The sequence below is a fragment of the Dendrobates tinctorius genome, unplaced genomic scaffold (genome assembly GCF_039654945.1).
Source record: "Dendrobates tinctorius isolate UK_male_01 unplaced genomic scaffold, ASM3965494v1 ptg000022l, whole genome shotgun sequence".
In the NCBI taxonomy this organism is placed as follows: Eukaryota; Metazoa; Chordata; class Amphibia; order Anura; family Dendrobatidae; genus Dendrobates; species Dendrobates tinctorius.
The window spans coordinates 46024817-46045447 of NW_027361690.1; the positions used below are offsets into that span (position 1 = coordinate 46024817).

General features: G+C 46.6%; 2 protein-coding genes across 3 annotated transcripts in view; both read right to left on the reverse strand.

Moving 5' to 3' along the window:
* ARNT2 (aryl hydrocarbon receptor nuclear translocator 2) overlaps nt 1-6008 on the reverse strand; it is a 206334-nt gene extending 200326 nt beyond the window's left edge. For both annotated transcript variants that reach the window (XM_073568674.1, XM_073568672.1), the window contains exon 1: nt 5872-6008. The gene's annotated coding sequence lies outside the window, so the exon portion shown is untranslated. The remainder of the gene's footprint in view (nt 1-5871) is intronic.
* Nucleotides 6009-16827: 10819 nt separating this feature from the next.
* On the reverse strand, nt 16828-18068 carry LOC141084410 (uncharacterized). The gene is made up of 2 exons (XM_073569135.1): nt 17262-18068; nt 16828-16944 (listed from the first exon to the last, which is right to left on the reverse strand). The coding sequence occupies exons 1-2, from the start codon at nt 18066-18068 to the stop codon at nt 16828-16830; spliced, it is 924 nt and encodes a 307-aa protein (XP_073425236.1).
* Nucleotides 18069-20631: the final 2563 nt, after the last annotated feature.

Genomic DNA, 20631 nt, shown 5'->3' on the forward strand with positions numbered 1-20631 from the left:
GGCACAGTAGTGTAGGGGGCAATGGGTACAGTAGTGTAGGGGGCACAGGGCACAGTAGTACAAGGGGCATAGGGTACAGTAGTGTAGGGGGCACAGGGCACAGTAGTATAGGGGGCACAGGGTACAGTAGTGTAGGAGGCACAGGGTACAGTAGTGTAGGGGGCACAGGGCACAGTAGTGTAGGGGGCACAGGGTACAGTAGTGTAGGGGGCACAGGGTACAGTAGTGTAGGGGGCGCAGGGTACAGTAGTGTGGGGGCGCAGGGCACAGTAGTGTAGGGGGCGCAGGGCACAGTAGTGTAGGGGGCGCAGGGTACAGTAGTGTAGGGGGCGCAGGGAAGAGTAGTGTAGGGGGCGCAGGGTACAGTAGTGTAGGGGGTGCAGGGAACAGTAGTGTAGGGGGCGCAGGGTACAGTAGTGTAGGGGGCACAGTAGTGTAGGGGGCACAGGGTACAGCAATGCAGGGGGCACAGGAGCACAAGGTACAGTAGTGTAGGGGGCACAGGGTACAGTAGTGTAGGGGGCACAGGGTACAGTAGTGTAGGGGGCACAGTAGTGTAGTGGGCACAGGGTACAGCAATGCAGGGGGCACAGGAGCACAAGGTACAGTAGTGTAGGGGGCACAGGGTACAGTAGTGTAGGGGCACAGGGCACAGTAGTGTAGGAGGCACAGGGTACAGTAGTGTAGGGGGCACAGGGTACAGTAGTGTAGGGGGCACAAGGTACAGTAGTGTAGGGGGCACAGGGTACAGTAGTGTAGGAGGCACAGGGTACAGTAGTGTAGGAGGCACAGGGTACAGTAGTTTAGGGGGCACAGGGTACAGTAGTGTAGGGGGCACAAGGTACAGTAGTGTAGGGGGCACAGGGCACAGTAGTGTAGGAGGCACAGGGTACAGTAGTGTAGGGGGAACAAGGTACAGTAGTGTAGGGGGCACAGGGTACAGTAGTGTAGGGGGCACAAGGTACAGTAGTGTAGGGGGCACAGGGTACAGTAGTGTAGGAGGCACAGGGTACAGTAGTGTAGGGCGCACAAGGTACAGTAGTGTAGGAGGCACAGGGTACAGTAGTGTAGGAGGCACAGGGTACAGTAGTGTAGGGGGCACAGGGTACAGTAGGTACAGTAGTGTAGGAGGCACAGGGTACAGTAGTGTAGGGGGCACAGGGTACAGTAGTGTAGGGGGCCCAGGGTACAAAGGGTACAGTAGTGTAGGAGGCACAGGGTACAGTAGTGTAGGGGGCACAGATGTACAGTAGTGTAGGGGCACAGGGCACAGTAGCGTAGGGGGCACAGGGCACAGTAGTGTAGGGGGCACAGGGTACAGTAGTGTAGGGGGCACAGGGTACAGTAGTGTAGGGGGCACAGGGTACAGTAGTGTAGGGGGCACAGGGCACAGTAGTGTAGGGGGACAGGGCACAGTAGTGTAGGGGGCACAGGGTACAGTAGTGTAGGGGGCACAGGGCACAGTAGTGTAGGGGGCACAGGGTACAGTAGTGTAGGGGGCACAGGGTACAGTAGTGTAGGGGGCACAGGGCACAGTAGTACAAGGGGCATAGGGTACAGTAGTGTAGGGGGCACAGGGCACAGTAGTATAGGGGGCACAGGGTACAGTAGTGTAGGGGGCACAGGGCACAGTAGTGTAGGGGGCACAGGGCACAGTAGTGTAGGGGGCACAGGGCACAGTAGTGTAGGGGGCACAGGGCACAGTAGTGTAGGGGGTACAGTAGTGTAGGGGGCACAGGGTACAGTAGTGTAGGGGGCAGAGGGCACAGTAGTACAAGGGGCATAGGGTACAGTAGTGTAGGGGGCACAGGGCACAGTAGTGTAGGGGGCACAGGGCACAGTAGTGTAGGGGGCTCAGGGTACAATAGTGTAGGGGGCACAAGGTACAGTAGTGTAGGGGGCACAGGGTACAGTAGTGTAGGGGGCACAGGGAACAGTAGTGTAGGGGGCACAGGGTACAGTAGTGTAGGGGGCAGAGGGCACAGTAGTACAAGGGGCATAGGGTACAGTAGTGTAGGGGGCACAGGGCACAGTAGTGTAGGGGGCACAGGGCACAGTAGTGTAGGGGGCTCAGGGTACAATAGTGTAGGGGGCACAAGGTACAGTAGTGTAGGGGGCACAGGGTACAGTAGTGTAGGGGGCACAGGGAACAGTAGTGTAGGGGGCACAGGGTACAGTAGTGTAGGGGGCACAAGGTACAGTAGTGTAGGGGGCACAGGGTACAGTAGTGTAGGGGGCACAGGGAACAGTAGTGTAGGGGGCACAGGGTACAGTAGTGTAGGGGGCACAAGGTACAGTAGTGTAGGGGGCACAGGGTACAGTAGTGTAGGGGGCACAGGGAACGTAGTGTAGGGGGCACAGGGTACAGTAGTGTAGGGGGCACAGGGTACAGTAGTGTAGGAGGCACAGGGTACAGTAGTGTAGGGGGCACAGGGCACAGTAGTTTAGGGGGCACAGGGAACAGTAGTGTAGGGGGCACAGGGTACAGTAGTGTAGGGGGCACAGTAGTGTAGGGGGCACAGGGTACAGTAGCGTAGGGGGCACAGGGCACAGTAGTGTAGGGGGCACAGGGTACAGTAGTGTAGGGGGCACAGGGTACAGTAGTGTAGGGGGCACAGGGCACAGTAGTGTAGGGGGCACTGGGTACAGTAGTGTAGGGGGCACAGGGCACAGTAGTACAAGGGGCATAGGGTACAGTAGTGTAGGGGGCACAGGGCACAGTAGTATAGGGGGCACAGGGTACAGTAGTGTAGGGGGCACAGGGCACAGTAGTGTAGGGGGCACAGGGCACAGTAGTGTAGGGGGTACAGTAGTGTAGGGGGCACAGGGTACAGTAGTGTAGGGGGCACAGGGCACAGTAGTACAAGGGGCATAGGGTACAGTAGTGTAGGGGGCACAGGGCACAGTAGTGTAGGGGGCACAGGGCACAGTAGTGTAGGGGGCACAGGGTACAGTAGTGTAGAGGGCACAAGGTACAGTAGTGTAGGGGGCACAGGGTACAGTAGTGTGGGGGGCACAGGGAACAGTAGTGTAGGGGGCACAGGGTACACTAGTGTAGGGGGCACAAGGTACAGTAGTGTAGGGGGCACAGGGTACAGTAGTGTAGGGGGCACAGGGTACAGTAGTGTAGGGGGCACAGGGTACAGTAGTGTAGGAGGCACAGGGTACAGTAGTGTAGGGGGCACAGGGCACAGTAGTGTAGGGGGCACAGGGAACAGTAGTGTAGGGGGCACAGGGCACAGTAGTGTAGGGGGCACAGGGTACAGTAGTGTAGGGGGCACAGGGTACAGTAGTGTAGGAGGCACAGGGTACAGTAGTGTAGGGGGCACAGGGCACAGTAGTGTAGGGGGCACAGGGTACAGTAGTGTAGGGGGCACAGGGTACAGTAGTGTAGGGGGCGCAGGGAACAATAGTGTAGGGGGCGCAGGGTACAGTAGTGTAGGGGGCGCAGGGCACAGTAGTGTAGGGGGCGCAGGGCACAGTAGTGTAGGGGGGCAGGGAACAGTAGTGTAGGGGGCGCAGGGTACAGTAGTGTAGGGGGCGCAGGGAACAGTAGTGTAGGGGGCGCAGGGTACAGTAGTGTAGGGGGCTCAGGGCACAGTAGTACAAGGGGCATAGGGTACAGTAGTGTAGGGGGCACAGGGCACAGTAGTGTAGGGGGCAGAGGGCACAGTAGTGTAGGGGGCACAGGGTACAGTAGTGTAGGGGGCACAAGGTACAGTAGTGTAGGGGGCACAGGGTACAGTAGTGTAGGGGGCACAGGGAACAGTAGTGTAGGGGGCACAGGGTACAGTAGTGTAGGGGGCACAAGGTACAGTAGTGTAGGGGGCACAGGGTACAGTAGTGTAGGGGGCACAGGGAACAGTAGTGTAGGGGGCACAGGGTACAGTAGTGTAGGGGGAACAGGGTACAGTAGTGTAGGAGGCACAGGGTACAGTAGTGTAGGGGGAACAGGGAACAGTAGTGTAGGGGGCACAGGGTACAGTAGTGTAGGGGGCGCAGGGAACAGTAGTGTAGGGGGCGCAGGGTACAGTAGTGTAGGGGGCGCAGGGCACAGTAGTGTAGGGGGCGCAGGGCACAGTAGTGTAGGGGGGCAGGGAACAGTAGTGTAGGGGGCGCAGGGTACAGTAGTGTAGGGGGCGCAGGGAACAGTAGTGTAGGGGGTGCAGGGTACAGTAGTGTAGGGGGCACAGGGCACAGTAGTACAAGGGGCATAGGATACAGTAGTGTAGGGGGCACAGGGCACAGTAGTGTAGGGGGCACAGGGCACAGTAGTGTAGGGGGCACAGGGTACAGTAGTGTAGGGGGCACAGGGTACAGTAGTGTAGGGGGCACAGGGAACAGTAGTGTAGGGGGCACAGGGCACAGTAGTGTAGGGGGCATAAGGTACAGTAGTGTAGGGGGCACAGGGTACAGTAGTGTAGGGGGCACAGGGAACAGTAGTGTAGGGGGCACAGGGTACAGTAGTGTAGGAGGCACAGGGTACAGTAGTGTAGGGGGCACAGGGTACAGTAGTGTAGGGGGCACAGGGCACAGTAGTGTAGGGGGCACAGGGTACAGTAGTGTAGGGGGTACAGGGTACAGTAGTGTAGGAGGCACAGGGTACAGTAGTGTAGGGGGCACAGGGTGCAGTAGTGTAGGGGGCACAGGGTACAGTAGTGTAGGGGGCGCAGGGTACAGTAGTGTAGGGGGCGCAGGGTACAGTAGTGTAGGGGGCACAGGGAATAGTAGTGTAGGGGGCACAGGGTACAGTAGTGTAGGGGGCACAAGGTACAGTAGTGTAGGGGGTACAGGGTACAGTAGTGTAGGGGGCACAGGGAACAGTAGTGTAGGGGGCACAGGGTACATTAGTGTAGGAGGCACAGGGTACAGTAGTGTAGGGGGCACAGGGTACAGTAGTGTAGGGGGCCCAGGGTACAAAGGGTACAGTAGTGTAGGAGGCACAGGGTACAGTAGTGTAGGGGGCACAGATGTACAGTAGTGTAGGGGCACAGGGCACAGTAGCGTAGGGGGCACAGGGCACAGTAGTGTAGGGGGACAGGGACAGTAGTGTAGGGGGCACAGGGTACAGTAGTGTAGGGGGCACAGGGTACAGTAGTGTAGGGGGCACAGGGTACAGTAGTGTAGGGGGACAGGGCACAGTAGTGTAGGGGGCACAGGGTACAGTAGTGTAGGGGGCACAGGGCACAGTAGTGAAGGGGGCACAGGGTACAGTAGTGTAGGGGGCACAGGGTACAGTAGTGTAGGGGGCACAGGGTACAGTAGTGTAGGGGGCCCAGGGTACAAAGGGTACAGTAGTGTAGGAGGCACAGGGTACAGTAGTGTAGGGGGCACAGATGTACAGTAGTGTAGGGGCACAGGGCACAGTAGCGTAGGGGGCACAGGGCACAGTAGTGTAGGGGGACAGGGCACAGTAGTGTAGGGGGCACAGGGTACAGTAGTGTAGGGGGCACAGGGTACAGTAGTGTAGGGGGCACAGGGTACAGTAGTGTAGGGGGACAGGGCACAGTAGTGTAGGGGGCACAGGGTACAGTAGTGTAGGGGGCACAGGGCACAGTAGTGAAGGGGGCACAGGGTACAGTAGTGTAGGGGGCACAGGGTACAGTAGTGTAGGGGGCACAGGGCACAGTAGTACAAGGGGCATAGGGTACAGTAGTGTAGGGGGCACAGGGCACAGTAGTATAGGGGGCACAGGGTACAGTAGTGTAGGGGGCACAGGGCACAGTAGTGTAGGGGGCACAGGGCACAGTAGTGTAGGGGGTACAGTAGTGTAGGGGGCACAGGGTACAATAGTGTAGGGGGCACAGGGTACAGTAGTGTAGGGGGCGCAGGGAACAGTAGTGTAGGGGGCACAGGGTACTCAATACTCACGGTGCCGCCTCCCCCTCCCCAGTGTCCGGTTCCTTTGTGCGGCCGGTGTCCGGAGCTGACAAGGAGATACCGCGAGAGCTGCGAATTTCCGTACTGGGGGCAATCAGGAGGGGGAGAAACTGCGGTGTTTCCATAGCAACAAGTGAGAGCCGGCCATGGAGGGGGCGTTTCTATAGCAACCCCGAGGGATGGAGGGAGCGCGTACTGAGCAAATGCATTTCACACGTCTGTTGTGTCATCTACTCACTGGCGGAACCCTCAGGTTACACCACAATACGTGTCTACCACGGCGGCCTGCTGCAGTGCTGCCATCTAGTGATGCTAGACTAAACTGCAAGGCTCTGCCTGCACTGTACACACCAGGGAGACTGTGCGGCAGGGGGAGAGGCGGGAGGTTCTCATATGGAAGGCATTGCACCCAGTGATGCTCCTAGTAGCTCTTCAGTTATGGGGCACCACACACTCCTGCCCCATAGAGAATGAATGGAGGGTGTCCAGAAATTGCAGGTCAGTTCGTAAAAATAAGGCACTTTTTTGTCCTATCCCTAAAATAAATATTTAAGGTGTCTGTGGGTTTTTTTTTAAGCTGAAGAAAGTCGTACAGATTAATTTGTAATTATCCTATTTTTCCACACAGGAAAGATGTATATCTTTGTACCGTGTTAGCCAGTAGATAGAAAAATATTCAGGATTGAGAGTCCTCAGTGGTTGATACCTTTTAATGGCTAACTGAAAAGATGGTAACACATTGCAAGCTTTCGAGACTACTCAGGTCTCTTCATCAGGCTAGACTAATACAAAACCTGAAGAGTCACATATTTATACACAAAACAGCAGAGAAAAAATGCAATAGATAAGACAAGTGACGTGAAGCAGAGCTATCAATATGGGAGAGGGAGAAACATAAATATAAACATTGGACCAGTTCATAGATAAGGAGTCTGGATGTTTTATTGTCCCCTGATTGGGGTCTCCTAATGTGTTGTGATGCCCCCACAAGGTCATAGGAGCAAATTCCTTAATTGATGTAAAAAGACATAAATCCATGCGACACATTCATTCCAGCACTGAGAGTGTCAAAGGTCGTCATAAATTTATACTCCCAGACTCTTCTCTCTCTCTGAGATGTGAAGTTACCTTTCAATACCAGTAATTTCATATCCCTGGTGCTGTGGTCCATCATACAAAAATGTTTTGCCACAGGTAGATCCATTCTTTTTTCTTTTATTGTGTGACGATGAGCATTCATCCTTGTTCTAAGCTTTTGCCCGGTCTCCCCCACATACAGACCCCCAGTTGGACATTTAGTGTGCTTTAGGCAGCCCCCAAATCTAAGAACCATCATTGTGAGAAGCTCCCTGTCCTCTCCAACAGCTGCAGGAACCTTTCCTTGCAACCAGAAAAAATGTAAAACCTGTCCATTTATAATGACCACGGACAAGATAAAGATCCCCAACTCACATCAGGACTACAAGATCCCAGGTACTTTCAGCTGCATCACATCGAATGTGGTGTACTTAATTATTTGTACTAAATGTCCAACTGGGAGACTGTATGTGGGGGAGATAGGGCAAAAGCTTAGAACAAGGATGAATGCTCATCGTCACACAATAAGAGAAAAAAGAATGGCTCTACCTGTGGCAAAACATTTTTGTATGATGGACCACAACATCAGGGATATGAAATTACTGGTATTGAAAGGTAACTTCACATCTCAGAGAGAGAGAAGAGTCTGTGAGTATAAATTTATGACGACCTTTGACACTTTCAATGCTGGAATGAATGTGTCGCATGGATTTATGGCTTTTTACATCAATTAAGGAATTTGCTCCTAAGACCTTGTGGGGGCATCACAACACAGAACTAGACCACAATCAGAGGACAATAAAACATCCAGACTCCTTATCTATGAACTGGAGCAATATTTATGTTTCTCCCTCTCTCCCATAATCCTAATTCTGCTTTGCGTCACTTGTCTTATCTATTGCATTTTTTCTGTGCTGTTTTGTGTATAAATATGTGACCCTTCAGATTTTGTATTAGTCTATGCCTGATGAAGAGACCTGAGTAGTCTCGAAAGCTTGCAATGTGTTACCATCTTTTCAGTTAGCCATTAAAAGGTATCAACCACTGAGGACTCTCAATTCTGAATATTTTTCATATTTTTCCAGTGATTGCAGTGGATGCCTTATATCAATTATGGGCTGCAGTGGATCACTGATAATCAGAATAACTTATTATGGTTTTCCAATGTGTCCGTAAAATATTGTCGGTACTTGATTTTTTTATAAACTGCCCAGAAAACGCAAGTCAAATTGGCAACCAGCCATGTGCACTCCTGCTCCACTTAGGCCACATTCACACTCTCGTTATTTGCTCAGTATTTTACCTCAGTATCTGTAAGCCAAAACCAGGAATGGGTGATAAATACAGAAGTGGTGACGTGTGTCTATTATACTTTTCCTCTGATTGTTCCTCTCCTGGTTTTGGCTTACAAATCCTGAGGTAAAAAACTCACCAAATACTGAAGGAGTGAACGTGGCGGAGGCGTATCTAGGGAGGGGGGGCAGCCGGGGCATGTACCCCAGGCGCAGCCGGCAGGGGGGCACAGTCGGGCCACCTAATGTGGTGCTCCGCAGTGTCTCCCCTGGCGGCTGTATTCTGCCACCTCCCCGGACTGAGAGTCGGTCGTTCTCTGTGTCGGCTGTCAAGCTGACAGCCGGTGCAGAGAAACTGCCTTGCGCCGGCTCCCAGGGACCAATTGTACTGGCGTCTATACAGATGCGAGTACAACTGAAGCTCTGACCGCCGGGTCAGAGCGACGTCAGCAGCGTAATCAGGTCATGTGAGCTCCACTGGAGCCACCGAAGATTAAGGGAGGGTACATAATGTGTGTGGGAGATTTGGAGTGGGGATGGGGGTTATTTAATGTGTGTAGGTATTTGGAGTAGGGATGGGGGTACTTTATGTTTGGGGGCATTTGGAGTGGGGATGGGGGTTATTTAGTGTGTGGGGATATTTGGAGTGGGGATGGGGGGTTATATAATGTGTGGGGGGGATTTGGAGTGCGGATGGGGGATTTAATGTGTGTGTAGGGATTTGGAGTGGGGATAAGGGATTTAATGTGTGTGTAGGGGTTTGGAGTGGGGATGGGGGGATTTAATGTGTGGGGAGATTTGAGGACAGAAAATGAACAGTATGTATGTATGAGGAAACAGTATGGGGTGAGTGAGGGGATGGGTGCAGACAGTAAGGCTGTGTTCACACGTAGCGTTTTTTTCGCAGATTTTCCAAAAAATCCGCTCAAAAAACTCTTAAAATAAGCTTCCCATTCATTTCTATGCATTTTGCACGTTTTGTGCATATTGATGCATTTTTTACTGCGAAAAAACCGCTTCGTGGTAAAAAACGCAGCATGCTCATTAATTTTGTGGAAAATTCCGCGTTTCTCGCTATTTTCTATGGATCTGGAAACGCGCAGGAAAAAAACGCATAAAAAACGTGGTTTTTGTGCAGAAAAAAACACGCGTTTTCTGGGAAGGGAGTCCGGTTATTATGCAGAAATTTCTGCCTGCATACATGTGCACATAGCCTAAGGGGAGCGAACGGGTAAATGTATGTGGACACAATATGAGTAGTGATGGGAAAAATGTATGTGGACACAGTATGGGGAGTGAGGGTGATGGGATGTGTGCAGACACAGTATGGGGAGTCAGGGGTATGTGTGAGCAGACAGTATAGAAAGTGTGGGGGTAAATATATGAGGAGACAGTATGGTGAACAGGTGGGATGTTAGAGGAGACAGTATGAGGAGCGAGGGGAATAGTGTGAGCCGACAGTATATTGCAGATATTTTTATTTAGGAGCATTATAAGGACACTTCTATCTTTAAGGGCATTGTGTGGGGATGTGCTGCTGAACACCAGAGAAGATGGACGTCTGCAGAGACAGCTGTGGTTGAGAAAACTCATCATGGGGTCTGGACAAGATGAAGAAAAGAAGGACAACGACTCCAGAGATGACGTCATGTATAAGGTACCTGGATGTAAATTTTATTTGTGAAACTGACTTATTCTCATGTTTTTATTTATGTTAGGAACATTAAAGGGGTTGTCCAGGTTTGTGATTAGTCTGCAGTCATTCTATGTGACTGCAGACTTCTGAATTCTCACAGTGCTCACTGAACCCTGTTAGGATTCTCTCGTGCCGGTAATTTATATACATGTGGTCACATGCTGACTAGACATGTGTGGCCTCACTCAGTGAAAATGAACGGAGCGAGACCGAACACCTCTAGTCGGAATGTGGCCAGAAGTAAATAAATCACATACATGTGCTGACATGACCGTGTACTCTTACCACCAGTACGGGAGAATCCTAAAAGTGTGCAGTGCATTTGTCGTGAGAATTCAGAAGCCTGCAATGTCCTGGATTTAGCTCTGCAGGTTCCAGTAGTCATCACCTGGACACTTCACTCATATGTGAGTTTCATACTTATGGTCCTGTGACAACGAGCTTCTCTTCCTGCTTCTCTCAGTATTTCACTGATGATTGAGAGCATTAGGCCTCTTTCACACTTCAGTTTTTTACAATCAGTCACAATCCGCCAGGTTTTGAAAAAAACGGATCCGCAATTTTTTTTTGAGGATCCGTTTTTTTCCCCATTGATTTGCATTATGGGCGGATTGTGACGGATTGCCGTACGTTGCATCCGTTTTTTTTGCGGATCCGCCAAAAGTTGCTGTCCGTTATCATCCTCAAAGATTTCACAACTCTCTCTCTGTTCACATCACTTCATAACGGATCCGTTCACATCACTTCATAACGGATCCGCTTCTCTGACTTTTTGGCGGATTTGAACTGATGCAAAAAAACTCAAGTGTGAAAGAGGCCTTAGGGAGAGAAGCTCGATGTTACATGACTAACACATGCACACATTGAGTATTTGGTGAGTTTTTTACCTCAGTATTTGTAAGCCAAAACCAGGAGAGGAACAATCAGAGGAAAAGCATAAGGCCGGGGTCACACTAGAGAGAAATACGGACGAGTGAGAGGCGTAAAAACCACGCATGGGGCAGCTCCCATCAGCTGTATATTTCTCACGCATATTTTACGGTCTGTGCCAATTGCAGCATGCTGCGATTGTCAGCGTATTCCGCCCGCAATACGCCAATGCAAGTCTATGGGTGCACAAAAAAATGCATTACACACGGACCACACATGTGACTTGCGAGAAATACGCACCCGGTGTCCTTTAGAAAAACCGGCAATTCAGTGCGCGATTCAGTAAAATCACACTGACAGGTTTAATAAAGAAACGAAAGAATAGATATATACACATAGAATATATATATATACACTGCTTTCCAAATTATTATGCAAATTGGATTTAAGTGTCATAAAGATGTAATTTTTTGTTTTTCAAATAAACTCATATATGGTATTGTGTATCAGGGCTCTTTGGATCACTGAAATCAAACTCAAATTCCTGTGATAATTAGTTTACCAGGTGAGCCCAATTAAAGGAAAACTACTTAAGAATGATGTTCCACATTATTAAGCAGGGCACAGGTTTCAAGGAATTTAGGAAAGAAAAAAGACCTCTCTGCTGCTGAAAAGCATCAAATAGTGCAATGCCTTGGTCAAGAGATGAAAACATTAGATATTTCCCAAAAATTTAAACGTGACCATCGTACTGTTAAGAGATTTGTGGTTGATTCTGAGCACAGACATGTTTGTGCTTATAAAGGCAGAATGAGGAAGGTTTCTGCCAGGCAAGTTCATCGGATTAGGAGAGCAGCTGCTAAAAAGCCATTACAAACCAGCAAACAGATATTTAATGCTGCTGGTGCCTCTGGAGTCCCTCGAACCTCATGGTGTAGGATCCTTCAAAGGCTTGCTGTGGTGCATAAACCTACTATTCGGCCACCCCTAAAAAGTGTTCACAAGCAGAAATTGTAGCAGTGGGTCCAGACATACATGAAGACTATTTTTCATACAGTCTTGTTTACTGATGAGTGTCGAGCAACCCTGGATGGTCCAGATGGATGGTTGGTGAATGGCCACTATGTCCCAACAAGGCTGCGACTTCAGCAAGGAGGAGGAGGAGTCATGTTTTGGGCCGGAATCATGGGGAAACAGCTGGTAGGGATCTTTAAGGTTCCTGAAGGTGTGAAAATGACCTCTGCAAAGTACTGTATGTAGAGTTTCTGACTGACCGCTGTCTTCCATGGTATAAAAGGCAGAAATGTGCCTTCAGGAGCAAAATCCTCTTCATGCATGACAATGCACCATCTCATGCTGCAAAGAATACCTCTGAGTCATTGACTGCTATAGGCATAAAAGGAGATAAACTCATGGTGTGGGCACCATCTTCCCCTGACCTCAACCCTGTTGAGAACCTTTGGAGTATCATCAAGCAAAAGATCTATGAGGGAGGCAGTTCACATCAAAACAGCAACTCTGGGAGGCTATTCCGACTTCATGCAAAGAAATCCAAGCAGAAACTCTCCAAAAACTCACAAGTTCAATGGATGCAAGAATTGTGAAGGTGATGTCACAGAAGGGTTCCTATGATAGCATGTAACTTGGCCTGTTAGGATGTTTTGGAGTTAAATAGCTTTTTGTTCAGTGAATGTGACCTCCTAATGCTGCAAATTCCACAAATGAACATTTTCAGTTCTTTAAAACAGATCAAATGTTTAGAAATTCTACTGTGCCTAATAATTTGGAACAGTGCAATTTGAGTTTTTATTCATTTTGGAGATTATACTGTTATCATTGGGAGGTTTCTTCAATAAAATTTGATGTGTACTCTAACCGGTGATGACTTTTATTAGACTGACTGTCATTTGTACTGACTATTTAGGAAAATCATAGAAAAATATCATTTACATAATAATTTGGAACACAGTGTATATATATTTCATAGAGTTCTACATAGCAGAATAGCCGCAAAATCAATTGCCGGTTTCTGTAAAATCATTCCCCAACCCGACATGAAATGACGCATGGTTTACATACAGTAAACCATTTCATTTCATGTATTTTTTTTATATGTCCCTGACTAATAATTAAATTAGGGTTTGTGTGTAAAATTTGGGACGTCTAGGTGTTAAATTAAGGGGTTAATTCGCTGGAAAAAAATGCGTGGGCTCCCACGGCAAAATCGCAACCAGAGAGGTAAAGCAGGTGAGTGAGGGCAGATTTTAATAGCCTTGAGAGAGACCATTGTTTTTGCCACCAAACCCCCCCCCCCGGCAGCAAAAATCTGCCCCCAGACACCCCAGAAAAGGCGCATCTATAAAGTACTTGAAAAAGACCAGATGTTGGTTGAAACGTTGTACTGATGTACTGATGGCAGAATAAATGGCCTGATTTTTTTCACCCGGATTGGATGCTGTTCCTAATAATGGAGAGGTGTCAATTAAACATGTATCCATTATTAACCCTAGACTATAAAACGGTTAAAAAACACACACAGACATTAATTAAAAATTATTTTAATGAAATAAAGACACCTAGTTTTTGACAAGATTTATTGCTCTGGTAATCCAAAAATAAACCATCGACCTGTAACAAAAAGAAAACAAAAAAGCAACGATATCCTTACCTCTCCGCTGCTTAGTCAGGTCCCCCGCTGCAATCCATCAGAAAGGGTTAAGTGGTTTACACAGGGACCGGTGCTAATGCGACCAGCCCGCTCTAAACCACTGCCAGAATGAATTATTTCATCTCTGCGCAGCCTCCCTGGCTGCCCTGAGATGAACTAATTACCATGGGAAAGTTTCTGCATTTTTTCCTACGCTCATTAGTTCACCTCAGGTCAGCCAGGGGACTCCGCGCAGCCTCAGTGACGTCAGCGGGAGTCCCCTGCTGACCTGTGGTGAACTGATGAGCATGGGAAAAAAGTCAGAAACTTTCCCACACTAATTAGTTCATCTCCAGGCAGCCAGTGAGGCTGCGCAGAGCTGCACCAATTCATTCTGAAGTAGTTTACAGTGGGGCTGGTCGCATTAGCACCGGTCCTCATTGTAAACTATTTAACCCCTAGTGAAGGATTACTGCGTGGGACATGACTGAACGGCGGAGGTAAAGTAAGGACATTGTTGATTTTTATGGAGGTTTTTTTGGCAGATCACGGGTTTTTTTTGGAATAGCAGAGTAATAAAAATTGGTCAAAAACTTGGTGTCTTTATTTCATTAAAAAACTTTTTAATTAATGTCTGTGTGTGTTTTTTTAACCCTTTCATAGTCTAGGGTTAATAATGGACCTGTGTCTTATTGACACCTCTCCGTTATTAATCAGCTTAATGTCACCTTCCAATCGAATGGTGACATTAACCCTTTGTTATTAACCCATTCGCCACCACTACAGGGCAATGGGAATAGAGAGGATAAGTGCCAGAAAAGGCACATCTTATAGATGCGCCTTTTCTGGGGTGTCTGGGGGCAGATTTTTGTAGCCGGGGGAGGGCAAAAACAATGGTCCCTCTCAAGTCTATTAAAATCTTCCCTCACTCACCTACTTTACCTCTCTGGTTGACAAATTACTGTGGGAGCCCACACAATTTTTTACAACGAATTAACCCCTTAAATTAACACCTACACCTCCCAAATTTTACACACAAACCCTCATCTAATTACTAGTGAAAGACATAAAAAAAATGAAATGGTTTACTGTATGTAAACCATGTGTCATTTCATGTCGGGTTTGGGAGCGATTTTACAGAAGCCGGCAAATGTTTCAGCGGCTATTCTGCTATGTAGAACTATATGAAATATATATATATATATATATATATATATGTGTGTCTCTATGACATATATATGCATTCTATGTGTCAATGTCTATTCTTTCGTTTGTGTTTGAAAACCTGTCATAGGGCTCCATTATATGTCCATTTTGCAAGCTGGCGAGAAAATCTCGCCATACAGATTGCATACGGATGCTGACATGCGCAAAATACGTGACCACACCTTGATTACGGATGACATACGGAGCACTATTTAGGGGACATTTCTCCGTATTATGCATGTAAACTACAGACCGTATTTTGCGTCGGTTAGTGTGACCCCGGCCTTACAGTGATGTCAGGGTCAAGGTTCCCGGACAGTGACTTGATGTGGCGAATGAGGGCCACTCATTGGCAGCCTGCACATGACACAGCAATAAATGTCTCTGTAGGAACAGAGGTGCTGACATCACTGGTACGAAGTCACAGTAGGATGTGAGTGTTATTTTAATTGAGATCCTAGATTGGTTATGCTGGGGTTTTCCATTAGTGGAGAGTAATGACACCTTAGGCTATGTTCATATGTTCCGTTTTTGCAGCGGTTTTTTTTTCCGCGTTTTTTTCTGCAAATTAAAAGCTGTTTCTTAGAGTTCCAGCAAAATCTAAGTGATTTCAGAAATGTCTTGCACACAATTGTTTCTTTTCGTTCCTGACTTCTTTCAGCATTTTTGCAGCATTTTTTCCTACAGAAAGCATTGAGAAAATGCAAAAATGCTTCAATAAATGCAATTGCAGTTTTTGCTGCTTTTTGTTGAATAAAACTACAGTAACTTTCTTAAACATGTACTGTTAACAAATGACATGTAATGCGCACCAAAAAAGGCAGCAAAAACGCAGTAAAACATGTTTTTTGTAAGCAACTTATTTACTGCTTAGAGAGCAGGTTTTGCCTGCAGAAAAAAAAATGCTGCAGAAAAAAAAATGCTGCAAAAACACAATGTGTGAACATAGACTTAAGTTATCATGCAATATGTGAAAAACATGCTGGGAGCATAACAACCAGAGTACACCGCACAATCCATCATTTGTATTAGGCAGTGTTCACTGTTTGCATTTTATGTCAAAGGTAAATGTCAGGAAATAATCCGGATGTCTACCTCTGACGGACTCTCCTGACGTATGCCAAAGTACAAATATCCAGCGCTATACGTCACCGATTCTCTGCTATTATTTTAGAACACGAATTGTTGAATAGGATGCGCAACTATACATGAAAAAACAGTATGTTGGAGTATGTTGGCACAAACTGCCCTGGCCTATGTCAAATAGACACTCTTGGCATTCAGTAGGCTAACAGGGTCCACTGGATATTAGAGGAGCCAATCGATTCGCGGGACCACCAAATAAGGGCCATGTGAACTGCCTCGTAGCTGCCGGCATCACCAGCACCCCGTCTGATTGTTATCCCCAACACAGCATCATGCATGCATCCCCCTGCAACGACGAAGTCGCACCACACCTATATACATCACAAGAGGTCCCAGAGATTTCGACACATAGGAAGTTCGCAGGTCTACCATCCAGCAACCGAAGACTACTTACATGGCCCTGGAATTGTCTGGATATTTTCTATAAAGCCATAAATAAATTTACCAGTGAGCACTGACTTCTTTTCTGTCTAGTAGCATGCAGGAATCAGACGACAATCCATCACATGCTTCGTTGTCAGATGATCATATTTTTTTTAAATTAAAAATAATCCTTGGTTATCAGCACTTTCCCTTTTGTAAGCAGTGGCCGTGACGCTGAGAACATTCAAACTGTATAGGGACAAACCACCATTACAATCATTAGACCTATAGGAAATGTGGCATGTGAATGGAAGTGTAATGAGTGCCGATCGACATGCTCTATCATCAGTGGGCTCTCATAGAGAAGATTGTTTGCCTTGTAAAAGGGGTCTTACATTATTTATATAAACTTATCCATCAAGTTAGTATGATAATGCGGGACACTTTTAATCTCACTTTTTCTTCTGCACCAGTCTATAACCTTATTCATATCTATTGTACTTTATTGTTTGCATTTAGGAATATGTTATTTAAAGCCCTTAACACAAAAGATTTAGAAAAATACAGATATTTAATAAATAGATTAATGATATAAATATTGATAGTTCAATGCAAACAGAAATACAATGCACACGTATATATGTATATACTTAATATAGGCAATAATTTAGGTGAGTCTTCTTTTCTAGGCACTGAGCCTTGTCTTCTTCAGACATGAGACCTGTCCTGCACATCTCCACCAGGTGTGAGTGTTCTTCACAGGAGAGCTGAGAAATATATCATAACATTCAGGTTAGCAGCAGATATATATTTGATAATATTAAATGCACAGGAACAGTGGGCCGTACATTTTGTCTTATCAGTTACATTTATATTTTATTGTATAGTAGACTATGCCTCCTAGGACGCTTTTACTTTCAAGATTCAGATTTTCTTTGAGAGCACACTCTTGGAGTATAAAGGCACTTGGGGACACTTATTTCCAATTAATAGACTATGTTACAAAAGATCTAGACTGCGTATACTCAATTTCAATGTATAAATTATTTATCAATGTATATATTCTATATAAAGAGATGCTTACCATCTGTGGGTGGCTGGTGACATGGTCATTCGATGTCTGTGACAATGCCGCAAAGGTTGCTGGATAGTTCTGTAGTGGTCGTACTAGTAACTCGGAGCATTGAGGGAAGTCATATGGCATTTGGCAGCTTATTTGTGTGCTTTGGCACTGAGATCTAACAGCAGTTGATCTTGTTGAAGGCTTATGCTCTTTAGATGCCATAAGAGGCTCTTTAGATGCCATAAGAGACATATTCTCTTTTACAGGCTCTGAGCAAAGTGAAGGACTCCTGTCAATGTAGCAGCTAATGCTTTGGGCACATTTTGTCCTTTGCTTGAAAGTTTGTCTTCTCTGCTCCAATACTTCTTTACTGAGACCCAGCTGTGCAGACAGATATGAGATATACCGTATGGTCAACTGAAGTGTTTCTATTTTGGTTAAGGTCTTGTCTATTGGAGCTACCGAAGGAGGTAGATATCTTCTGAGGTTCTGCAGAGCTTTGGAGAGGTTCCTCATCCTCATCTTCTCTCTCTCACTTGCACTTTGTCGTTGGGTGAATGGCAGTTTTCCTTTCATCTTCTTAATTTTCTTTTCTGAAGGCTGGATATTCAAGTCCATTGGTTGAACAGAAGGTATAGAAATGTTACCAAATGCGTCTTGTGATGTTGAGAAACCAATATAAGGAGGGGATAGACCACTGAAGTCTGTGGAAGATGCAGGAGAAAGACTGCTGTATCCCTCCGAGCTAGGATAATTATGCTGGCATACAGTGGCCCAGGCCTGGTGCATACTGTCCTGCTGGTAGAGAGGCACAGAAGAGTTTTTCATGTCTCCTTATCCTCTCAGAGTGCTTGTGGAATTGTGAGCAAAAGTGTGCAGTTCTGTCTTTATCCAGTCTGTAGAGGTGTGAATTGTCACCTTCAACACCATCATCAACACATCAAAGTCTCATGGGGCCCAGTCAGGCCAGGCAGGGGGTCCCTGGGAAGGAGAGTCAGTGGTGGACCAAAGTGAACAAATTCACTCCTGCAGGAATGAAATGTAATTCAAACTGTCTGAATATTTTGAAATATATCTATATGGTTTGAAGAATTTCCCTGAGAAAGGTTAGAAAAGTCTCTCTCATGTGTAATCCCGCATATGGGTGAGAACTGCACTTTTGTTTTTGGATGGCGCTTTCCTCGTTGTAAATTTGCTAGAAATAACCCCTGTAGTGCCGTTTTTGCTAAAGACTACACTTTATTTGACAACTCGAAATATAGTAAAGTTTTATGTAAATTTTTTAAACTGAATTTATGGAATGAACGCAGGATAGTATATTAGGATGTTTGTGAATTCCAAATGCACTTCATCGTAATCTTTTAGAAACTTACTTTTTATACAGTAGGACAAATAAAGCAGCATGTTACCCAAAATCTATAGTCTTTTTTCAAGTGAGTGAAGTGCTAACGTTGGAAACGTTTGTTACCCACGATGCCAGCAATTACGTCAAGTCAGAATAAATGGTGCCAATGGTTCCTACCATGAAAAAATAGCAAATATATAATAGACTTGTATTAGAACTAGATATCAGCAGTGCGGTGGCTCAGTGGTTAGCACTGTTGCTTTGTAGTGCTGAGTTATGGGTTCAATTAAAACCAAAGACAACATCTGCCAGTAATTTGTATGTTCTCCCCGTGTTTGCGTGGGTTTCCTCCCACACTCCAAAGACATACTGATAGGGAATATAGATGGTGATCCCCAATGGAGACAGTGATGATGATATCTGTAAAGTGCTGTGGAATTAATGGGGTGGAGGTATTGTGCACTTAAGAGATTGAGTTATTAGCACAGCACATCTTTTCAAAGACAGAAATGTAGCTTTTTTCGCCTGTTTTTGATTTGCAGTTTTGTCAGATGATAGAAGAAGGATCATCATGATGATGTAGAAGGATCATCTTTATTCTCATTTGCACAAGGAAAGACTAGAAGCAATGGGATGAAACTGAATAGGATGAGACACATTAGATATTAGAAAAAACTTTGACAGTGAGGGTGATCAATGAGTGGAACAGGCTGCCAGGAGAGGTGGTGAGTTCTCCTTCAATGGAAGTCTTCAAACAGAGGCTGGACAAACATCTGTCTGGGATGATTTAGTGAATCCTGCTTTGAGCAGGGGATTGGACCAGATGGCCCAGGAGGTCCCTTCCAACTCTACCATTCTATGATCCTATGTTATCTCAGGTTCTGGCATTTTAATGGATCATAGCAGGATTTGTGAAATCTGGCAAAACACAACCCATCTGAAGCTGACCAAACACCCGATTTACTGTAATGAGTTATCACAAAAAAAAGTATTAGGTCTTAATAATTATAGGACCCGTGCATGCAAATATGTCATCAAGCTGTACAACGCAGTTTGAAGAGATTAGGCCCAAGATTTAAAAAATTTAAAAATCGATGTAATGGAAATGAATAATCATTACTACAGCTAAGGTAAAACGTTTGACACCAACAGCCCGAAGCTGGCCATGCACATTGGACTGCTATCTTCACAGACCCGCCACTTGGAGGAGGGTGATAGGCAACTGCCAAGTACATCTTGTGTCACTTATCTCAAGAAACGGAATAGGATTGCACCAGTGATTGGCCCCATTGAGGTGTGTGTAGAGGTAGGGTTAGGACATATCCAGTTATGACAAATCCAGCATGTTGCATTTCGGCGCGCACGGCGCACCGTCAAAAGTGCGCAGCACGCTACTTTCACACTGGCAGCGCATGATCTGCGCACCCTATGCTAAAGATAGGGTGCGCCGATCGCATGCGTGCAAATGCGAAAGTAGGCGGTGATCCCGGATGGGGCGGGCAGGGAGCCGGATCGGGGCGGAGCTTAACGACGCAGTGCGCAGCGTTGTTTTAACACGAATGTGAAACCAGCCTAAATCTAACTTGTATTTTGATGAGAACGCTAAGTCTTGCTCCAGTTTTTGGTTTTCATACCTATGGTTAGTGCATTTTTGGAATTTATATTTTAATGATTATTTCAGGTGATCATTTAGGAACATGACCCAGAGAACAACACATGGCTTGGTACTGGAGCTTTCATCATCTTCTCTGCCAGCAGATACATTCATGCTCACGGATGATGACAACCATACATCATACAAACAGAATCATAGCAATCATGGCCCCTGCACCACAATCGACCTTGCTCCACTTACCTGAGAGCATGTTACCATCTCCTTATCATCTTTTTGTAATGATGATGTATCCTTGAATGTAAGATTACATATAATGATGGGATCCTTGATAGTAATTAAAGGGGTTGTTTGGTGAAAAGAAGTTATCACTTATCCACAGGATAGGTGATAACTTATAGATCAGTAGGAGTCCGACTGCTGGGACCCCCACC

Bases quoted from the DNA above. Each gene is read 5' to 3' on its own strand.
- LOC141084410 (XM_073569135.1), bottom strand. From the start codon at position 18,068: ATGAAAAACTCTTCTGTGCCTCTCTACCAGCAGGACAGTATGCACCAG. The intron at 16,945-17,261 runs GTAAGCATCTCT...TATATTTCTCAG, and splicing joins TCACCAGCCACCCACAGATG to CTCTCCTGTGAAGAACACTC.